The 22,350-nt window shown below is 40.6% G+C and overlaps 4 protein-coding genes across 4 annotated transcripts; 2 read left to right on the top strand and 2 right to left on the bottom strand.

Annotated features, from left to right (window-relative positions):
- Window positions 1-261: 261 nt before the first annotated feature.
- On the bottom strand, window positions 262-3,398 carry LOC121775121 (oxygen-dependent coproporphyrinogen-III oxidase, chloroplastic-like). The gene is made up of 8 exons (XM_042172102.1): window positions 2,820-3,398; window positions 2,649-2,724; window positions 1,929-2,023; window positions 1,646-1,729; window positions 1,022-1,109; window positions 758-882; window positions 581-679; window positions 262-500 (listed from the first exon to the last, which is right to left on the bottom strand). The coding sequence occupies exons 1-8, from the start codon at window positions 3,345-3,347 to the stop codon at window positions 432-434; spliced, it is 1,164 nt and encodes a 387-aa protein (XP_042028036.1). The 5' UTR covers window positions 3,348-3,398; the 3' UTR covers window positions 262-431.
- A 10,178-nt stretch (window positions 3,399-13,576) lies between these two features.
- Window positions 13,577-16,605, top strand: LOC121775124 (ycf3-interacting protein 1, chloroplastic-like). Its single transcript, XM_042172104.1, has 7 exons — window positions 13,577-13,879; window positions 13,976-14,020; window positions 14,097-14,210; window positions 14,718-14,798; window positions 15,090-15,254; window positions 15,733-15,778; window positions 16,309-16,605. The coding sequence occupies exons 1-7, from the start codon at window positions 13,634-13,636 to the stop codon at window positions 16,482-16,484; spliced, it is 873 nt and encodes a 290-aa protein (XP_042028038.1). The 5' UTR covers window positions 13,577-13,633; the 3' UTR covers window positions 16,485-16,605.
- Window positions 16,357-17,260, top strand: LOC121775125. The gene has a single exon (XM_042172105.1). The coding sequence runs from the start codon at window positions 16,495-16,497 to the stop codon at window positions 17,065-17,067; it is 573 nt and encodes a 190-aa protein (XP_042028039.1). The 5' UTR covers window positions 16,357-16,494; the 3' UTR covers window positions 17,068-17,260.
- On the bottom strand, window positions 17,228-18,957 carry LOC121775123 (galactan beta-1,4-galactosyltransferase GALS3-like). Its single transcript, XM_042172103.1, has 2 exons — window positions 17,779-18,957; window positions 17,228-17,695 (listed from the first exon to the last, which is right to left on the bottom strand). The coding sequence occupies exons 1-2, from the start codon at window positions 18,834-18,836 to the stop codon at window positions 17,350-17,352; spliced, it is 1,404 nt and encodes a 467-aa protein (XP_042028037.1). The 5' UTR covers window positions 18,837-18,957; the 3' UTR covers window positions 17,228-17,349.
- Window positions 18,958-22,350: the final 3,393 nt, after the last annotated feature.

Here is a 22,350-nt window from a genome sequence, read left to right as displayed (position 1 = left end):
CCTCCACCTCCTGTTACAGCGAGTCAGCAACGTTGCCACCGCCCCTATCTCCTGTTTCTGTGCCCGCACCTGCTTAGCTTGTCAATTCCGCAATTTAGCATGATCCATATGCAAGGATGACGCACATAAATCGAAATATGATCCAAGGGATCAGATTTTGTGAGGATTAGTTCTGTTTCTTTCTTTATAACTTCTCTGCTTATGCATTTTCTTCATCATTCCAGCAACATGGTCTTATTACACATCCTTTGTGAAGCAAAAAACCCAGAAAAAGATATTCCTCTTTTATTACCAAAAAGAGTTAAGCAGCTACTCAGAAAATGGACCTAAAGGAAAGCCTACTACAATAGCAAAAACAAGAAGACAAACAAACAAACAAACAAACAAACAAACAAACAAACAAGCACAAACATCTCTCTCTACAATAAAACTTAGATCCACTCCTTCGGGTTGATACACGCGTCCAGAAGCTTCCATTCCTCGCTACCTTCTTCCGGTTGCTGAAACCACAATTTTCCACTCATTTAATCATCACTCATTCATTCACGCACCAAATAACAAAGAGTAACAAGTAGCTTACATGGTCATACTCCCATCGCGCAGTCAACGGAAGTGACACGAGTATGCTCTCAATCCTCCCACCGGTCTTGAGGCCGAATGTAGTTCCTCGATCATAGACCTTCACAAGCAAAGAGCTACCAGTTAGAACAGAAACTGACTTGTTATCTTCTTCAATCAACATTCGGCTTTAACTTACCAAGTTAAACTCTACATAGCGCCCTCGACGTAGCTGCTGCCACGCCTTGTTTTTGTCCGTAAATGGCGTGTCCTTCCTCTTTTCTATGATGGGTAGATATGCTGGAATCACAGAATTCGCACACTCTACAGTAGTTCAAAAATACACAAGTCTTAAAAAAATCACTTCCTTGGTTGATAAACAAGATATGAGAACCGTTAGCACTTGGCTATTACTACATGATAGAAATAAAAGCTTAATATGGACCGTCTTTGTATGAAATACCGGTAGCGAAGGAGAGAAGCATGTCTTGATCATATGCATTCAGATCATCAAAAAATATACCACCAAGACCACGTCTCTCACCACGATGCTGCACAAAACATTGAAACAGACAGACTTAGCAAACATCGAAATAGATAAACACTATTTGAGGTCAGATTTAGTGCTGTTTAGAATATTATAATTGCTTCCTTCAAAGTTCTTTTATACTCCTATATATAGACATATTTAAGAGTAGACGATGGTCGATTTCCATTGATTAGTAATAAAAATTCATTTGCAGAATTCTCTATTTCACTGTGAACTTTGTATAAACTTAACTTATGTATTTTACAATATGAAAGAATGATTAAAATACTAAGTAAATTTTGTATCTCAACCATGGATTACTTTTCATAAGTAATATGTTTAAAATGGTCCTTAAGATTAATTATAGAAATGCAACAAGAATATAAACCTACGAGCTTTAAGGCCAAGTGAATATTATTATCATTGTATGAAGTTTGGCTCACAGATCATCAACCAAATTGAGAAGGGAAAATAGATCATTGATGCGATGGGAGCTTCAATTTATCGATTATATATCCAATCAACGTTAAACTAAATAGCAGTTCAAAGAAGCCATACCTTAATGTAGAAATAATCATCACACCATTTCTTGAATCGAGGATAGAAATCGGTATTGAACTTGTCACATGCATTCTTCTGGACCTATAATATGCACATAAGATTGACTGGTTAGCATTTTTTTATCAGTTCTATTATTAATATATGCTGTCCATGACCCTAAGGTATATGCTTTAAGTTCTCATGGATTTTGTACAACAAATTATGCAATATAAACGCCACTTATTTCAATCGATGCAACAAACACAAGATGGCCCAATTATGAAGATATTGATGTTCATACCTGATGAAAATGCTTGACATCCTCCTCAAAAATGTATGCAGGAGTCAAATCGGTCCCTCCACCAAACCACCATTGCCTCGGTGCTCCCAGAGCATCTGTTCATCTCATCATTGAGCACCAGCTCGTTAGAATACTCTAGAGTTCAGATAAAGATCGATTTTTTAATCTACAATCTCTTGAAATCAAGGTAAAGCCCTCGGAATGAGCCACATTAACACAACAACCAGGTTGTTAATCCTCTCACTCCAGCTAGGATCTATACCGATTGCAAGGTTAAACTTCTATACAACTGTCAGTATCCATTCGATGCAATATTCTGTTCAACACCAGACCATCGTTTCATCTTTGAGAATAAAATAAGCAGACGATTGAAATATAGACGTGAGAGCCGAAATTGTACATTGACGATCCAATTTACACGTCAACTACCCAATCGACGTATAATTTCGGTCACCACGTGGATATTCTGATCGCCATAAATTTCTAAAAAACGAAACAATGGTACTAAGCCGTAATCATTATGCCCTATAAACAAGAACGTCTTAAATAATATGACAAAATCGACAATTTACCCTATGAACGAAAACGTCTTTAACAATGGGACAACAACCCTTTACCCTATAAACGAAGACGTCTTCAACAATTGGACAAAATCGACCCTTTACCCTATAAACGAAAACGCGATCAAAGACAATTGAAATGATGAATCTTCAGAGGTACCTTTAGGAGCATCAGTCTCAAAATAGCGGTAATTAAAGTGCAAAGTCGGAGCAAAAGGATTCTTCGGATGAAGAACCTATTGAAGAAGAAGAGAAAATACAATTAAACACAGTTGCAAAATCAAATCACAAATCTAAGCGTACGTAAAATTAGGTATGAAAAAAAATTTACAGAGCTGATTCCAGCAGCGAAGAACGGAACAGGACCAGGCTTAACATCCCCATTCTGCGAAGGATTCGCCGCTCTGTACGCCTCAGGCGGCATAACCCCGTAAACAACGGACACATTCACCCCAGCCTTCTCCCACACCGCGCCGTCCTGCAAAACCCTGCTGATCCCGCCGCCGCCGCCGGGCCTCGACCACACGTCCTCCTTGAAGCTGGCGCCGCCGTCCGCGGCCTCAATGGCGGCGCACACGCTGTCCTGCGCCTCCCTGATCATCTTCTCGAACCTGCCGCGGACGGAATCGGGGGAATTGGAGGCGCCTGATTCGATTCCGCGGAGGAAAGTGGCGGGGCGCTCAGCCGCGGGGATTTCCTTCTCGATCATTGCGTGGAGGCGGAATTGGGGCTTGCGGGAGGTGGAGAGTGTGGAGAGGAGGGGGAAGGAGGTGGTGCGGAATGAGGGGAGAGGGGAGAAGGGGAGGAGGGCGGGGGAGGAGGAGGAGGAAGGAGGCGCGGTGAGGGAGGGAGAGAGCATTGCTGGGTGAGGTGGAAGGTGGGAAGATGGAGATGATGATAAGATGGGATTTTCGGTTTATGTTTGCTTTTGTTTGACCAAAATCACACTCGGTTATTGACTTCGAGATGGTTAGAGCATCCGCAGCGGTGGCGAAAGACGCCACCGCCGTCCGCGCCGTTGGCAAGGCGCAGGACCGCCGCCGCTGCAGCCGCGCCGCTGGCACGGCGCTGCTCGATGTATCGAGCACGTCCGTGCCAGCGGACGCACACGTGGCGCGCTCCCATTCGTCAACGGCATAGCCGTTGTGTTTAAACTTTTTTTTATTTTTTTTTTAAAATCGGTATTTAATTATAAATAATGCTAAAAAATAAAAAAAAAATATTTTCCAAATCCCAAAAATATGGCCGTTTTTTTTCCGTTTTTTCTGAATTTTTTTGATTTTTTTTTATTTTTTTTTCTCCAAAATCATCTATAAATACACACATTCATCATCCATTTATCACATCAAATCATCTCTCATTCATCTCTCATTCATAATTCTCATACAAACTATCAACACATTCATCCCCCACTCAAAATCTCAAATGGATTTCACCCATATTATGGCGGAAGCGGAACGCGAAGAACAAGAATACTACGAACAACATCGTGCCGCTTACGAAGCATATGTCGCGGCGAATACCCCTGCTCCTCCTCCTCAACGAACCAGATCAAATCGACGGTACATCCATCGTGACCGGGAGGGAGCCCACGAAAGGCTCGTTGCCGACTACTTTGCCGACCAGCCGCGGTTTCCGGCAGATTACTTCAGGCGCCGTTTTCGCATGTCAAAGCGCTTGTTCATGCGAATTGTCAACACATTGTCCGCACGTGTTGAATACTTTCAAACAGGTGTAGATGCAGCCGGCCGGCAAAGTATCACGGCGTTGCAGAAGTGTACGTGTGCCATCCGACAACTCGCTACTGGGCAAACGGCCGACATGTTCGACGAGTATTTGCATATCGGTGAGTCCACTGGAATCCTATGTTTAAAGAATTTTTGCGAGGGCGTTCGTTCTGCTTTTGGGGATGAATTCCTTCGAGCACCCACCACTGATGATTGCCAACGGTTGCTTCGTCTTCATGAATCAGTCCATGGCTTTCCCGGAATGCTTGGCAGCATTGACTGCATGCATTGGAGGTGGAAGAATTGTCCGACTGCTTGGAGGGGGCAACACTTGAGCGGTCACAAAGGCGGCGGCCCAACGCTTATCCTTGAGGCGGTCGCCGACTACCGCCTATGGATTTGGCATGCATATTTCGGCGTTGCTGGATCCAACAACGACTTGAATGTGCTATATTCGTCACCACTCTTCAATGATGTGATGAATGGTGTAGCACCGGCGATCGACTTCACCATCAACGGAAATATATACCGCATGGGTTACTATCTCGCCGATGGTATCTACCCAAGGTGGTCGACGTTCGTGAAGACGCTCCACAACCCGCACGACCCGAGACGGGTTCTTTTTGCGCAGCGTCAAGAGTCAGCGCGGAAAGATGTCGAAAGAGCCTTCGGGGTCCTTCAAGCTCGATTCAACATTGTGAAGGCCCCGGCTCGGCTGTGGTACGTGAATAATATCGCCGACATCATGTTCACGTGTATTATATTACACAACATGATTATAGCCGACGAAGGGCCGAGGGCGGCTAGCTTCTACGACGAGAACGAAGCCGGAAGCTCAACAGCGAGGTCTCCCCTACGCCGAGGCGAGCATACGACGGTTGGCCAGAGGATCGAGACAAGACACACAATGCGCGATACTCGAATCCATAATCAACTACAAGAAGACCTAATCAACCACATGTGAGCGAAATTCGGCAACGAGTAGTGTCATTTTTAATTTTTAGGATTTTAATTATGTAATTTTTAATTTTTAGGATTTTAATTATGCACTGTTTAATTTTATTTGTCATTTGTAATATTTATTGTGGGTTTTAAATGAATTTTAATATTATGGAAATGTTTTTGTGTAATTGAATTTTATATTAATTGTGCTCGTCCTTGCGGAAGAGCACAGTTGTGGGTGTTGTGCTCTTGCCAGAGAGCAGGCATGAATAGTACCGCCCGGGCCCACAACCGTGCCGCTGGCAAGAGCACGGTTGTGGATGCTCTTATGCTTTTGTTGTTGTTATTTCGAGGATGAGGTTTTAGCTAATGGTTTTGGTTTACTTCTTGGTATTATTATAATCTATCCGGTGTGTAATCGCTATAATTAAAAGAGTGAACTGCACCAAAGGGCCATAACTTTTTGATGTATAACAACAGAGACTCCTAGCATTTAAAAATCACACCAAAGGGATCTTACAAAATATGTAATCACAAAACGTGTTTTTTCGGATCATAATACCCTCAGGGCTTGGAAGGGCAAAATCGCCCTTTTGTATGTCCGCCACTGCTGCATGCAGTGTTGATGGGATGACGAAAAGTTGATGTGACAGCAAAGCATGGGTCTTGTCCCCTATTATTTTCCCACGCTCGGACCTGCATTGTAATTTCCAATATTTTGCCATTTCGCCAAAACAATTAGGCGGTTGCTGCTCTTTCATTTTTCCCTCCAATCCACTTTCACTTCATCATTTTCGTCTGGCATAACACTATCTCACCACAATTTTCTACTAATTCTCGGAAAATGCAACTGCCTTTCACGCCATTTTCATCAATGCCTCCAAAACGGAGACGAAGTTCCGCCCGTAGTTCTTCAAGGGGCAAAAAGAAGCCGCCAACGCCATCTTCTACGTTACCATCACCTAGATACGGTAGAAGGGCTCGACCGGAGATAATCGACGTAGACCCAGAAACGTGGAGCATTCGCGATCCTCGGCTGGATTTCTTTGTTCCGGAAGACGAATATAGTAAGTTCAAATTTAAAATTCCAAGCAAGCGATTTTGATTGTGATTTAGGGCTCCGAAAATTGGTTGTTTTATGAAATTGTTTTGATGTCGTCGCGTTTGGGAAATTAGGACTTTATATGTGAAATTTGTTGGTTTAAATTTGGAAGTTTTCTAATTCTATACAAACCCTAACAGGGGACCATGTCGGGATGTTTTCCGTCGCTTTTCATCTCGGAGGGTCAATCTTCGAAATCAATGGACAGAAGAAGTATGTTGGGGGGCAATTGACATTCTTCGACTATTGCTGGATTCGCCAATTCGAGCTCTTAGATCTTTCCGCAATGGTGTTGCGGTTGGGGTACAATAGGAAAACCATCTGTGAGTTCTATTACGTTCATCCAATGTACAGTTATGGCTGTATGGGCGTGGACATAGGAGGTCCATTGCTGCCCATTACGGACGATCCACATCTGGCCCCTTTTCTCAAAGTCGCGGCTACTAGCACAAAGCTTGTTCACATTTATCTCGTGGAGATGACAGAGGCGGCCGCCTTGCTCAAGAAGCAGAAGAGTTTCTAAAATTTGTGAGCGCTTTTAAAAAACCCACTGTGGTCATTGAAGAGCTTGACGAACCGGACCCAATTGTGCCGAAGAGTAAGAGTAAACCGAAAAGGAAGAAACATCAGCACGAGGAGCAGAGGAAACCATCGACACCATTACTGATGCTTGAGTGGTACCCTAGGGATGTCGAGTTTGAAGAGTTTTTGACCAAAAGTTTAGAAGACAAACGTCGCGAATGGAAGAGGGAAGAGGAGGCAACACGTAAGAATTTGATGGATGCATTTGCATCATGTAGTGCAGACCAAGCAGAAGCTGTTGTGGTGGAGGTTGAAGAGAATGATGCAGTCGATGGAGTTATTGGACAAGGAGATGTCCATGAATGCGAAGATGGAGATGAGGTTGAGGTAGAAGATGGATATGAACAAGGTAGCAATGGTGAACACGTTAAACAACCTGAGGTTGAGGTTGAAGCAGTTATAGACCATGCAGAGGTTAGTACACCACGGTGGAATATGTTTGTGATTTGTTGTTTATGTTTGGTATTCATATGTGATTCATCTTTTGGTCATATTGGGCAGCATGAAGATGAAGCAATTGTAGACCCTGATAGCGTGGCACAGGTTAGTGCCCACCTTTGTAATAGAGTTGTGATTTATGCTTGTATGTATGGTGTTCATTTGTGATTTTATGTTAAATCAGATGGGGCAATCTATTCATAGTGAAGATGTTCAGCAAGTTGACGATAGTGTGTACAACCCGACCCTGGATTTTTCAGCCGAACCTCAATGTCAATTGCAGTCGGAAGTTCCCATTATAGAGGAGATTCCGGATGAATTGCTAATGTCCGGACTTGAACGTGATGTGGAACAAGCTGGACAAGTAGTGCATGATGGGCCTGAAGTGCATGGTGGACCGGAAGTGCAAGCTGGACCCGAAGTACAAGGTATTCCGGAAGTACGTGATGGTCCGGGAGTAGAACCTCAAGAGGAGGTATACATTCCATCATTTGAGTACGTCCCGGACGGCTGCCATCTACATAACGAGGGACCGCCGACTGATGATGAAGATGATGAGATGGACAATTTTATCTCGTTGGCACACATGTGCCGAGATGAGCAGCTTTTCACCTCATATTACGAATCCATTTTCCAACAATGATCATGATGTACGAGAATGTCCTTTACCCCATCAATGGGTGGACGATTGGCCCAAGACTACTTCTGATGGTGCGGTGGAACTGGCGCTGCCGAGGTCAAAGAGACAGCGTGGTAGGCCGAAGAAACGGAGACGTGAGGAGCCCCAGATTCGTCTTCATGCGGACGGAGGTGAGTCATTTGCATCGATCAATTTAAGGAAAATGAAAGGAAATAGACAGTTACTCCCTCTGTTCGCTATTAGGAGTCTCGTTGACTTTTCTGCACTCGTTTTGTAAAATTGATAATAAATAGTTAAAGTATAAAATGATAAAGTAAGAAAGAGAATAATGTAGAGAAGACTCTTATCTACATTATTCTCTCTCTTGCTTTACTATTACTCCCTTTTAACTATTTATTATCATTTTTATAAAACGAGTGCAGAAACGTCAACGGGACTTCTAATGGCTGACGAAGGGAGTATAATTTATTTACTCAATATATTCTCTTATGGTAAGTTATTTCTTCGGTTAAATTGTTTTATTTTAAACTTACAATATTCTCATTATTTTATTTATAATTTTTTTTTATTTTACTAATTTTATATTAAAATTCCCGTCATCCACTATAAAATCTATATTTTAATGGACAGATAAATAATTTAACATCCATATAAAATTGTGTTTGTTTCTTAAAAGACCCACACGCTAATAATTTTTTCACGCAACGTGAAAATGAGAAAACGAAGGTAGTTAAAATTATTAGAACAAAAGTTGATATAGATGAGAAACACAAGTGATAATAATTATTCTTCGACCTTTGGATAATAAGTGAGTAATGTTGACACGTTGGCAATGAGCTAGGCGTGACATAATATTTTCAAAAAATCAAAATATTTTTGGAATTCAAAGTGATAATCACCATCTAAAAAAATTAACCGTAGGATATAATAGTCATTTTAACCTATCAAAATCTGTAAGTAGAAAAGTTTAGTCCCCAAATTTGGGTTTAAGACTTTTCTAAAAGAAAAGTTGAATGAATGAACCTTTTCCAACATTTCCACATTTCCTTGTCGTCTATGCGTACACTGTGAGACGCCGCGAGACAACTGCGAACATGGAAAATTTCTTTTTTTCTATTCGTATAACATTTTTGAATAATTCGATATTTTGTGTGAATCGTCGTACAAAAGCTTACGTCATTGCAATAAAATTCATGAAAATTATTGTTTCACGATTCTAAACTCAAAATTTAGAATATATAGCTCGTATCCAACGAATCGAATAGGCCCTTTGTTCGAAAAAAACCGAGCCTACTCTGCAGTCAAAGCAAAATCCCAGATGTCGCGAGCCAATGGTGGACTCTTAAAATTCTTTTTTATAGTGTAAAAGTATTTGTCATCACAATAAATATAGAAAATTTATCTCTTAAAATTCCAAAATTATATGTAGCTGATTAATGAAGAAGTAAATCCTTAAATATCCATAACAACAAATGGGAAACTTGAATGAATCAATTAACAATGTCCCAAGCAAGAGCATCATCCATAACCATAGGGTTAAAATTTTGTGGAGCTATAAATGCAGAATCCAGAAACGGAAAATTGAAGTGACACGTGGCGTCAAACAGATCCTGCTGCAGCTGCTCACCACCACTTGAGCTTAGTAGAACCTCGTCCTCGTCATATATACTTACTATACTATTAATTGATGAGAGTACTTTGCCTGAATCGTCAAATAATTGCCGACGCCACGAGGTACTATGCAATAAACATCTACAACTATATTCTCTAATTGTACACTGTGCTTTCTCATATATACTTACTATACTATTAATTGATGCAACCTAATGTTTCGAATCCGGGACCAAGCACTCGGACCAGGACTCAGCCTCAGAGATGCGGCCGCCGCGGTGATCAAGATTGACGGGCCTGACTTAATCTTAAAACGTTGTGTTTGGTTGGGATAGGTGAACAATTTAAAGTGGCAGTGTTGATATGATGTGTATGCTAACTACGAGTTTTTATATTTTGGTGGCAGTGATGATATGATATGTATGTTATGTATGTTACAAACTAGTTTGTAACAAATTACTCTGGTATTTTGGTGGAAATGATATCATGACATATTTTGGTGGTATTTGATAGAGTACTTCGTCGGTTTGTTACATAGTATGTGATTTCAGTCATAGTTGGGTAACTTCATTCGTGATTTCAGGCATAGATGAAGACAAAACGTGGTCAATCAAATGCCGAAATTTGATAGTGGACTTCGTTGGTTTGTATTCATTTGAGTATGTGATTTCAGTCATAGTTGGGTAACTTTATTCGTGATTTCAGGCATAGAGAAAACAATCATCATCAGGCATTTGAAAGAGTACTTGGTCGGTTTGTATTCATTTCTGTACATGGTTTGTGATTTCAGTAATAGTTGGGTAACTTCATTCGTGATTTCAGGCATAGATGAAGACAAAACGTGGTCAATCAAATGCCGGAAATTTGATAGAGTACTTGGTCGGTTTGTATTCATTTGTGTACATGGCTTGTGATTTCAGTCATAGTTGAGTAACCTCGTTCGTGATTTGAGTCATAGTTGACTAACCTCATTCGTGATTTCAGGCATAGATTAAACAAAGCTTTGCATGGCGTAATCAATCAACATCAGAAGATAACGACAGAGTGAACACGACATAGCTGTGTTATAACAGTAGAAAAATTACAATACATAAGAACAAGATTGTGATTTTTAACCGTCGGAGAGTTTTTGCCGTTTTACCAATTGTTAGCGCCAATGCGTCACACTCTTCAGTTTTCATGCCCAGTTGTAACTTCAAGGGTTCAAACTCCACAGTTTCATGCGCAATTTCTCGTGCAGAACACCTTCAAGTACCGATTTGGCTCGAAGTTCAGATTCGAATTGGTCTCGCTCAAGTTTCACTCTCTGAAAGTAACTGTCTTGGCCTGGGGATAGACACGCATCAACCCATCGAAAAAACTTGCAATCATCTTTCTGCATAATACCTTCTCATTAATCTTTATGCCAACAAAATTAATGGAAAAACGACCAAAATACATGGTTTTAACCTTCCATATTGGGCATCGATAGTAACGTCTACCCGGGTTAGCAGCCGTCCTAGATGTCACAAGCTCAGCCTCAAGATCGTGATTACATTTCACAATTTCGGGACGAGGCAAATTCCAATTGAAGCTTGAGCCAAAAGATTGAGAAGAAGAAGACATTGCAACACGACCTGAATTCAATTCGACAGTACAAAATTCAAATCAGCAATGCAAGAGTTCAATTTCGCCCAAAAGATAGCACATAGCACAAAAACTTAAATTTTCGCCCAACTGTAAACTTTAACCAAGAATAGCAAAATTTTCCACATGCCCCGACTGTAACCCTACAACCATTAAATTCGACCAAGAATTGCAAATTAGTTTTTCAGATGCCCGACAGTAACCCTACAACCAAAATATCAACCACCAATTGCAAAATAAAATTCCAGATGAAATCGCCTAACCCCTTGTGGATACCATAAATTCAGCGAAATCCAGATGCAAACCCCTAATTTCCAGATGCCGAACCAGATGCCGAACAAAATATAATTGCCTATTATGTTAGAGAGGGAAATATGAAAGCAGAAGAAAATGAAACAGAGAGAGAGGGAAAGAAGAAAGAAAATAGGAGAATGGAATTATGATTACTATTCTGTTTGACAAGACAGCCCCTGCACATGCAGACTATGTGCAGGTATAGGGTGCAGGTGTAGTACGTAAAAAGTCTAAACTGCCCTTCAGCCCATTTGGGCATTTTCGTCCGAAAAATGACAAAATATACACGTTTTGTGATTACATATTTTGTTAGATCCCTTTGGTGGGATTTTTAAATGTTAGGGGCCCCTCCTATTACACAGCGAAAAGTTAGGGCCCTTTTGTGCAGTTCACTCTAATTAAAATGATAATCTAGGTATGCATATGCAAACAATCTGTGATATATAGACAAATAATTTAGTACTCGCTCCGTTCCTTTATAGTTGAGTCATTTTTCCATTTCAAGAAGTTTCTTCATAGTTGAGTCATTTTCATATATGGTAACTTTTTTTTCTCTCTTATTTTACTCTCTCTTACTTTATTCTCTCTACTTTATTCACTTATACTTTATTCTCTCTACTTTTTCATCCCTCTTACTTTTTTTATCTATTTATTTAACACACCCAACATTCATTTCTAAAACTCCGTACCGAAAAGTTTCGCATCAACTATGAAGAAACGGAGGGAGTATATGGTTCTAAGCATTATGCAATACGAAATTAGAGATAATCAAACAATCTGTGATACATAAGCAAACAAGTCTGCAACATAGCAGACTAAGATTGAATTTATTCTTAAAAGTTAAATTTAAGGGTCCTCAATAGTAGTACGATGTTAGTTTTAATTTAACACCCAATCTATCTAATCTTAAATAATTTTAGTTGTCACCTAATCTATCCAATCTTAGAGCATCCGCAATGACGGACTTTCTACCGGACGTCGGACCGGCTTGCCGGAAGTCCGCGCGGGACATCCGCCATTAGGTGAGGGGGGCGGATGCGGACGTTCGCCGTGGATGTGAGGTATCCGCGGCCTTCCGGCGACGTTCGTCGGGACGTCCGCCATTGCGGTGCCACGACGGACATCCCAATTTTTATTTATTTAAAAAAAAACTCTATATATATGGCTCGTTGAACTTCATTTCATTCGCACTACTTGTTTTAACGAGTTTCTCTCTCTACTTTCATTTCTTTTGAAGATAAATGGAGCATGACAGAGCCTGCCAGACACCATGGAAAAGTAACGGGATGCGACTGACCCCTTATACAAGTTGATGCTGAAGGATGTCATCGACGATATAAGGCGCGATTTGGGGATGCCACCCCTGCCCGGGAGTGACGTCGGGATTAGCCATAGGGACGACGAGGAGTGAGACGGGGGCTGCGTTTGTCAAAGCTTTGGGTTGTATTTTTATTTTTTTTAACTATGTAATTTTTTTGTTTAAATAATTATGTATGGTTTTTACTATTTAAATAAAATCGTTGCGTTTTCCCCGTATTCGTGTCGAAATTTTAATTCCGTAAATTGCATATTTATGAATTTGTAAAATTTTTTTTGTGGATGTCCGCCATTGTGCAGTGGGATGTCCTTATGAGGTGGCATGAGGTGTTTTTGGGAAGTCCGCCGGGACATCCGCTCCATTGGATGCTCTTAAATTCGCGCTAGGCGGTGCGCTAGGCGATCCGGACGCTGCAATAGCGCCTAGCGGATCGCCTAGCGCCGCGGAACCGCCGAGCGCTAGGCGGTTTTTTTCCGCGAAATCGGCTAGGCGGCTGCAATAGTTCGCCTAGCGCACCGCCTAGCGCCGGCGCTCGGCTAGGTGGTGCGTTAGGCGCTATTGTGGATGCTCTTATAGTATTTCGATTATTTTTTAAATTACTAGACACGTCGAAATATAACCAAACTGCATAGTACACTAGTATTTAGAATAAAATTAACAAATTATGAAAAGCCATTTCATCATTAACCACCATTATATTAATATTATTATTATTATTATTATTATTATTATTATTATTATTATTATTATTATTATTATTAAGGAATAAATATAAAATTATTTACTATCAGGATGGCGGGATGGGCCGTGTGCGCTCAACTAACTAAGGCCACTAGTTTACGATTGAGTGAATACCGCTGCAACGATGAATATAACCTCCGCCGCGTTACAGGCGGCGCCGCCGTCATGGTTCTACCATCGCCACCGCCCCTTCCCGCTGTCGACTACGAAAATAACAATTGTCCGTAGAATCTCAGGTGCTACTCTCTTGGTAAAAACCAGCAGCCAGGACTCCGCCTCCACCTCCACCTCCACTTCCGCCGCCGAACGACAACTGGAAAATGATGACGTAGATCCCCAGGCTCTTCAATATGTTTCTCAAATCAAGACAGTTACTACTTCTCCTTCGTCTTCCTACGAAATTCCCCAATTTCGTCTTCATATTATCCTCATCAATTTTACTAATCGATCAGCTCCTTCAAATTAGGTTTTGGAGCTTCTCAAGAAAAACAGAGACATGCTCTTCAATGAGGTCTGCAATTGCGCCAATTCTTCTCACTTTTGTGCTCGGCGCTAGCTGCAGCCGACGATTTGCTTGATTTCTGCAGGTGAAATTGACTGTGCTGATTGAAGATCCTAGAGACGTTGAGCGCAGGCGTCTTCTCGGCATTGATGATGAGAACGCGCCTACGCGTGACGAACTTGCTGATGCTTTAGTACAAGTAACGCTCTCTCCATCTCATGTTTAGTGTTGCAGTAGCCAAATTCTCATCTGAAAAAGCTCATCCTGATTATTTCAAGCTCGATCACAGTCGATCTGATTAGCATATTACTAGTGCTTTGATCACACTCGATCTAATTAGCATTTTCGAGCTCTGTTGCTCGGTGAAAGGATATGATTTGCTTCGAATAAGGTAGTGTTTGAAATGCAGCATCATATAACCAACACAACATTCGTTATTGCTGCTTTGTGAATTGAGATATCATTTTATGTCTTGTGTGATTGCATCGAATATATGCATTTCCATGGCTAGGTATAGAAGATTTCAGTTTTGAAATTATTGGGTAGAAGAGAATACTGTTTTATAGAATATGGCATATTTTGGCTGGCTACTAAGTTCATCTTTTATAGTATAACTGAAAATTGACCCCTTTGCAACTTGGAAGCCTGTCCAACTGTGTTTCGTATTCGTATTTGTATGTTTGACGTGGATGAACTTTTTCTTCAGGTGAATGAAGGAAAAATACCTGAAAATCGTCTTGCATTGCAAATGTTAGCAGAGGAAATGCTTCAGTGGCCAAATTTAGAGGTATCTTGCAGTATTACATTTTCAAACCACAACTCCTCTTTAGTTACTGTGGCCTAATTTAGTGGTAACCTGCATATTTTCTCATTTTTTGGGCTAAAGATGTGGTTAGGCTGAGGCAACGGCTATCTAAGTCATCCTACTCCTGGATATTGCTCCAGATTTAGCCCTTGATTATGAGTAAATATATGGCCTATCAATGATGACTACATGGAACTGAAAAAAGATACGGGTGAGTTAATTTTGACAGCGGATGTGATTTACAAGTGTTCAACTTTTCTGATATTTTGATAGGTCGAAGTGCAAAAGAAGAAACCGCCTGGCAAATCCTTGTATGCAAAATTTACAGACACAGGTATCAATCCAGTAGAGGCTGCAAAGATGCTGAACATGGATTGGGATTCAGCTGCTGAGATTGAGGATGCCGAGATAGATGATGTGGAAGTGCCCCCTGCTGTGGTTGGTTTCTTGTTCCTCTATATACCAAAACTTCAGCTTTTTATCGTCAAGTTTGATACTGTACACAAATTTTTAATGTCTGTATTCATGCATCACATTTTTTACATTCCGGACATGCATCCAACTGTATTTCTCTAAAATCTGCTGGCTAAATATTTTAACCAGCAAAGCACAGTGATTCAGTTTGGTTATCATATCAGATTACGTCCTCGACACAGAACACTTATCATATTCTGGCTTCCACCCTTAACTTCAAGTTACTTTTAGTGATAGAGAATCGGATAATGTTCAAGTTTAACTCCAACTTTTACTAGTTTTAGGTCTGCACAGTTGCTGTCCCTGAGAACGTCATTACCAACCTAAATGTATAACGTGTTAAATCACTCAAAATTTTCAACTGCAGCTCCCTGTTAATAAGGGAAACTTGTGTTGTTTTGCCCTGGTCTGAATTAATGATCGTCAACTTATTTTATTGCAGGGATACGGAGCTCTGTACTTGATCACAGCATTTCCAGTCATCATCGGTATTTCCGTTGTGCTGATTTTGTTTTATAACTCTCTCCAGTAAATACTAGTAATATTACCTGATCTGTGCACTATAATGGTTTACTCTGTCAAAGTAATGAAATATAGATTTTCACTATTTGATGCTTTTTATGAATATAATATGGTATTATTAGGTAGTGGTTCCTGTGATAAAGGATGGGAAAATGGTTCTAAAATAAACCAATGTTTAAGGTAGAAACCTGAATAAAATATGTTAGGGTCAAAGGTTGTTCTTTTGTTGTCTAAAACCTGTGTTATGACTTGCACGTATAGAGCTTATAAACAATTGTATATATGCAAGTGTTGAGAGAGAGAGAGAGAGAGAGAGAGACGTGATGATCATAAGCAAATCTTTGTGGTATCCACGTTTGATTCTTGATGATATAAGTAGAGGGCAAATCTTAGGCCAAAGTAAGAAAAGATGAGTATGATTCAAAAAACAGCCTTGGCTCGCAATATCACTTTGGAGAAGGAGAGGCAGATTTTAGTGGATCCGATTTCAATGCAGGCGAAAACAGAGGCGACGTCTGTACTAGTTCATCGCTTCCTGCCACCAGCTGCGAGTGGGAAATTCGTAAGCTGCAGTCTCCCCAACTCGCCACGCGAGTCGAAGCAGAAGAAGAAGCGCAAGAACCAGCAGTCGCCCCTGGCACGACAGCAGTCCGTGGCGCTCGGCAATCTTGAGCGGCTGCGGATGCAGAGGAGCAAGTCGTGCGGAGAGGGAAGGGCCTCCCAGCCGTCCATGGACCTGGACCTATGGCACCGTGGTGAGATGAAAGCAGAAGGGGGAGGAGGCGGCGGCGAGGGTGAAGTCAAGGCCAAGGGCAAGGGAGAAGACAAATTCAAATGCGGGACTTGCTTGTTCCTCCCAGGTTTAGGCAAGGGGAAAGCTGCCATGCGGAAGGTGGCGGGCGAGCACGTGCACGAGCAGGCGGACGTAGTATCCCAAAGAGTCTCTCTCGAAAAATTCGAATGCGGGTCATGGAGATTGTCGGCCATCATAAACTCCCCAGACGGCAATGGAGATGATGCTGCTGCTTCCAATCTCTTCTTCGATCTCCCGTTGGAGCTGATGCGATGCGCCAGTGTCAATGACGTGGAATCCCCGGTCACCATCGGGTTTCTGTTCGATGGGAACCGGAAAGCGGTTGCCAAACTCGGGAAATCGGACGATTCACGCCATGTTCGCTTTTCTTCGTCTTCTTCGCCTCGCCTCCGCAAGCAAAGGGATGATTTCACTGCCTTCTTAGAAGCACAGAGTGCTTAATTCTCTAATCCTTTCGCATATTATACCAAGAGCTCTCTTCCATTTCGATAATTTTGTTCTTTTTTTCCCCCTAAAGTGTGATGATTTTTCGTTGTAGATATCATGCATCTAATGAACACCACCAATTACTTTTTTGCAAATGTAATACTCCATAATTAAATAAAAGAATAACGTACAATGTTACTAATAACTATACCCCTTTGTTGTCTTACTTAGTTACATGAGTGTTTGCTGTTATCTATGCTTTATATGAAAATATAAAAACAAAAATGCATTAGTTGGTCATTGGCGCGTTCCCTGCAACACAGGGCCGATGGTTTCGAGTTCGAATCTCTTGACAGCTCCGGCCACCTCACGCAGTGTCTTGTCCATAGCATAAGGAACCCCATCTACCGTGATTTGCGACTCGTTCAGAAACCGGGCGCACGGCTCCCTTCGCTGCGCGATGGTCCCGTGATAGTGGAAGTAGCCGATGCGGTCGTACGTATTGTGCGTCGTCTTCCCAACCATGTTCTGTGTCATATGAACCCCAGTCGCGAACACGTTCCGCGGCTGCACCGCGTACTTCCGGTCCCTCCTTTTACCTCTCATCACATCCTTGTACACTAGCTTCTCAAATCCCCATTTCCTACACCACAACAGAACAAAACAAAAACCATTCATTAACAGTGCATAACAGAATGCAGTTACTTTATACGTTCAGTGCAGTACCGCGAACGCTGCGGAGCGTCGTCGGATAGGCAGAGGGAGCCGGACATGGGCATCTGCACCATCGTGATCTGAGTGTACTCGGAGAGCGATTCCATGACCGCGCCAATGTTCGTTTTCTTCGGGACGAACACGAATTCGTCTACATCGAAGAAGAACATCCATTTCGTCGAAAATCGATAGCGATGGAGGCAATCGTTGACGATAAGGAACTGATTGTGATAGTAGCCATCGAACTTCTCTTGCTCCCGGACGTCGTGCAGCGTCACGAATCCCTTCTCGATCCACGGCGACAGCACCGCCCTGAGCCGGTCGTGGACGCCGCCAGCGTCGTACATCACAAAATGCGACTTCTCCCCGAAGAGTCGCACGTGATACGCCAGCCACTCCCGAACCCTCTGCGGGCTCAGATCGCCGTACAACGGCGATCCGCAGTACAAGTAATCGTACTGCGGCTCCGCAGTGGGAGATTGCGCCCCAGGCTCCTCCTCCAGGGCTGGGAATGTGTCATTCCCAGAGCGGAGGAGGAGCCGGCCGCCTTCCCTGTCCCCGCGGGGGAAGGTGCAGTTCACCACCACCACGGTGTATACACGGCCGTAGCCCCAGTCTGGGAGGATCTTGTATCCTGCCGCCGACACCGTGGCGGTGGTGGCATTACGGGACTCCCACCTGCACTCGTAGGTGGGGTTCCCGTAAACCTGGAGCGGCTTCGACGAGAGGCCAACGACAGCGAACGTGCTCGGGCCGCCGCGGTAGGCCGACATCACGATGTAACTATACGCGGCGGAGCCGTACGGGTTGAAAGCCCGTGTCACGACGCCGGCGGCGGAGATGTTGTTTTCATTATGTGGGGCGGTGGGATTGGGAACTCCGGCGGCGGCGGTGGGGGAGGAGAGGCAGCGGCGGAGGTCGGAGGGGGAGAGGAAAAAGCGGGAAGGGAGGAGTTGGAGGAGGGTGGCGAAGGTGCAAAGAAAGAGGAGGGCGGTGAGGAAGAGTTTCAATTCGGCGGCGCAACTCCACGCTATTCCGACGAACATTTTCCGGTCATCTTTAGCCGCCATCTTCAACAATGGCAGTGGGTTTCTTTCTTCGATCTCTTCTTTCTTCTGCTTTTCCTTTTTTGGGGCGGTTTTATTCTGCGCTGGCTAATGAGATTCCTAATAAAAAAAGGATATTTATGAAATTAAAAGATTGCAATTAGGGAGTTAATTTATGCCTTTATGGTAATTAGTTGTCAAGTAAGTAAGGAAAAGGAGATGCTGTTTGATAGCAATTACAAAATCTTTTAATTATTTTATGCAAAAGTTTTTGCTTTTGTCCTCGGAAAGCTAAGCCCCTGCCCCACACTCGTCTTTGAATATGCTCTTAATTATGCTCATTAATGAAGATGTTACTTCTTAAAAATGATTAATAATTAAAGGGTTATTAAATCAATAATACTTATACTAGAAAAAATGCGTTTGTAAAGTCCATACTTGTATTTAAAATAGAGTGACGTCCTTAAATGATTCATGAGAGACATATAGTATTATGAGCAAAAGAGATTAGAAAATCTAAAAAATTTATGGCAAAATTTAAAAAAATCTTGCATATTTATAGGAAGTTACTTCACCCGTCTCGCTTAAGATGACATGTTTTCCTTTTTAGTTTGACCCAACTAAGATGACGCATTTCCTTTTTTTTGGAAACTTTTTTATCTCCAATTAATACACTCAACTACTTTTTCTCACTCTATTAAAATATTCATCTTTCTTTCTCTCTTTATTTTAATAATTACACCAATCTTTTTTCTCTCCAATTAAATACTTTAACCAATAACTCCTAAAATCTCGTGCCGACCAGGAAATGCATCATCTTAGCCGGGACGGACGAGTACATTTTATTATATTAAAAACGATGGCGTTTTGATAATCATTTTTACCCACATCGACGGAACATGTCATCATCAATTTAGAGAAATATAATTTTTGATAAAAGCCCCCCCCCCCAGGTTAAAATTTATGTATTTAAACTAAACAATACAAAGCTCGGGTAAATAACAGTAAAAAATATCATTTTTTAAATTTATTTATATGCAAATAACTCGTAGTAATAAAAATTGAAGAAACTAAGATGAAAATAGCAAAACCGGATAATTAACTATGGTCAATTTCTTTCCTTTTATTTTTATGACAATGACAATTGTGTAGACTGATTATATGATTTTGGTAAAATTTGATCTTATTTTTTGACACTAAAATATTCGTTCCATATTTAAATTATTTCCTCCGTCCCTAAAGACATATTTACTTAGTATAATTCCTATCGATTCACTGTCCATTTAAATATAACCTACCAAAATTGAAGGTGACAAAATTAATAATGATAGGAAGGAGACTAGAACCGTCAATTACTGGAGAAATTGAAAGGTCATCAAAAAAATGTTTTTTCAAACTAACATCCAAGCCAAGAACCATACAAGAATTTGTCTTTGTTTCCAATTTAAACCGACATCCAAATTAGGTATGGTTTGGTCAATTAATTAGGCCATGCAAACCCTTTGTTTAGATGGCTAATGGTTTTAGTGCTTTGATTAATCTTCTTGGTATAGTTAATACTAGCATTGATTAAACAGAGTTATTTGATCATTGATACATTCCACCCATGTATTTGCACATTCGATTGTTCGTATTTTCTTATATATAAACATAATCACCTATTTTGGCTTGAATATAGGGCATGCTCAAATCCTACTATCAGGTAAATTTTCGGAAATATCATAATTTTTTGTTAAATTGTACCACAGCTTAAAAAATCAGACAGCAAAAACTATTGACCTTAGCATCTTTCTTAATTTTCGTTTGACAAAATAACGGGTTTTATATTTGTATTGTGTTGCTGATTTGACGTACACATGTTTCAAATTAATGATGTGACTAGGTTATTTGCTAAATTTTCTGAGAAAAATAATACTCCCTCCGTCCCGCACTACTTGCACTTATTTCCTTTTTGGGCGTCCCAAGTTATTTGCACTCTTTCCATTTTTAGTAACAATTTATACCTACAGCTGTAATTGTTGACTTTGTCTATCACTCATTCCTTAATCTCCGTGCCCAAAAGGAAATGTGCGAGTAGTGCGGGATGAATGGAGTAAAATTTTTAGTTTCCATGTAGATTTTCAAATGTCACATCAGATATGATCTCACCCAATTTATATTTGGTGGGAAATTTTAAAAAAATTGAAATTCATAAATATTTACAGCTAATATTTAACTAAAATTGATGATTCTCTTGATAATAATACTCCCTCCGTCCCACCATAAGCGATGGATTTCTTTTGGGCACAAGATTTTGAGAAAATGATATATATTGAGTTAAAGTATGAGAAAGAAAAAAGTAAGAGAGATAAAAAGATAGTAATAAAGTAAGAAAGAGAGAATAAAGTAAGAGAGATGAAATAAAGTAAAAGAAAGTTAGTTTTTTTTAACTAAGAAAGAAAATTGATTACTTGTGATGGAACAATTCAAAATGAAAAGTTGATCATTTATCGTGGGACGGAGGAAGTATTATATAAGAATGAAAGTACATATGATTAAAATTTGAAGAAAAAGAGGCTGGTAGATACAATATGATTAATGACGCGTGTTTTTGTGGGCACGTGGGCAGTTGGTTGGTCCATTCTAGCATGCCACGTGGCTGCACCTGCACCGTCTCGCTCAACCCCAATCACATTTCCTTTCTTTTTCTTTCCTATTTACCAAACTAACTCTTCCACGTGTACATTTTCAAGAATTATTCAATTCTGATCGTGATATTTATTGTTGTTAATATGTTTTCTATATTCGAACATCGATAGTTTACAAGATATTGAATAGTCAAAGTATTGCTTGTAAAGCATTTCCAATTCATCTTTATTGATAAATTAATACTCCCTCCACCCCATTCAAAATAGTTTTGAGACATTTCTTTTAAGCACGAGATTTAAAAAATTGATGAGTTAAATGTTAAGTGGACATAGTAAAGTAAAAAAGAGAATAAACTCATAAAGTAAGAGAGATGGAGAGAAGATAGAGTATGATGGAGGATAAAGTTTTTGCTAAAAAAAGAAAATGATTAAACTATCTTGGAATAAATTAAAAGGAATGCAACTTAACTACCTTGGGACGGAGGTAATAGTAATTTAAAGGTAGTGTCACGATAAACTCAAACTCGAGATCTTTGGTATTGGTATTATGATAAGTGCATGGAAACAATGATATTGTTCAAGTTTGTTAATTCATTTGAGGGATACTCAGTATTTTGATTATAAAATTTGGTTAAATTTTGGTCAGTTTGACAAAGTTTAAAATCAGAATATTAAATTCTGAAAGTTTCGATATTTTTCAATTGTCTCATGATTTTATCCGTATATAAAGCGATATATTTTGGTGATCATACTCTAAATGACATTGTTCCATTAAAATAAGAAAAAAAAGAAAAATACTTATTGCAACCAAACAACATTGTTTTGAATATAATCTGAGACATTATTTTATATACAGATGATACAATTGCAAAAAATTAAAATTTTGTAATTTCAAATTTTTTTTTATTTTC

The sequence above is a fragment of the Salvia splendens genome, chromosome 17 (genome assembly GCF_004379255.2).
Source record: "Salvia splendens isolate huo1 chromosome 17, SspV2, whole genome shotgun sequence".
NCBI classification, from domain to species: Eukaryota; Viridiplantae; Streptophyta; class Magnoliopsida; order Lamiales; family Lamiaceae; genus Salvia; species Salvia splendens.
Note: the sequence above shows the minus strand (reverse complement) of the source record. Positions and strands in the feature narration are given on the sequence as shown.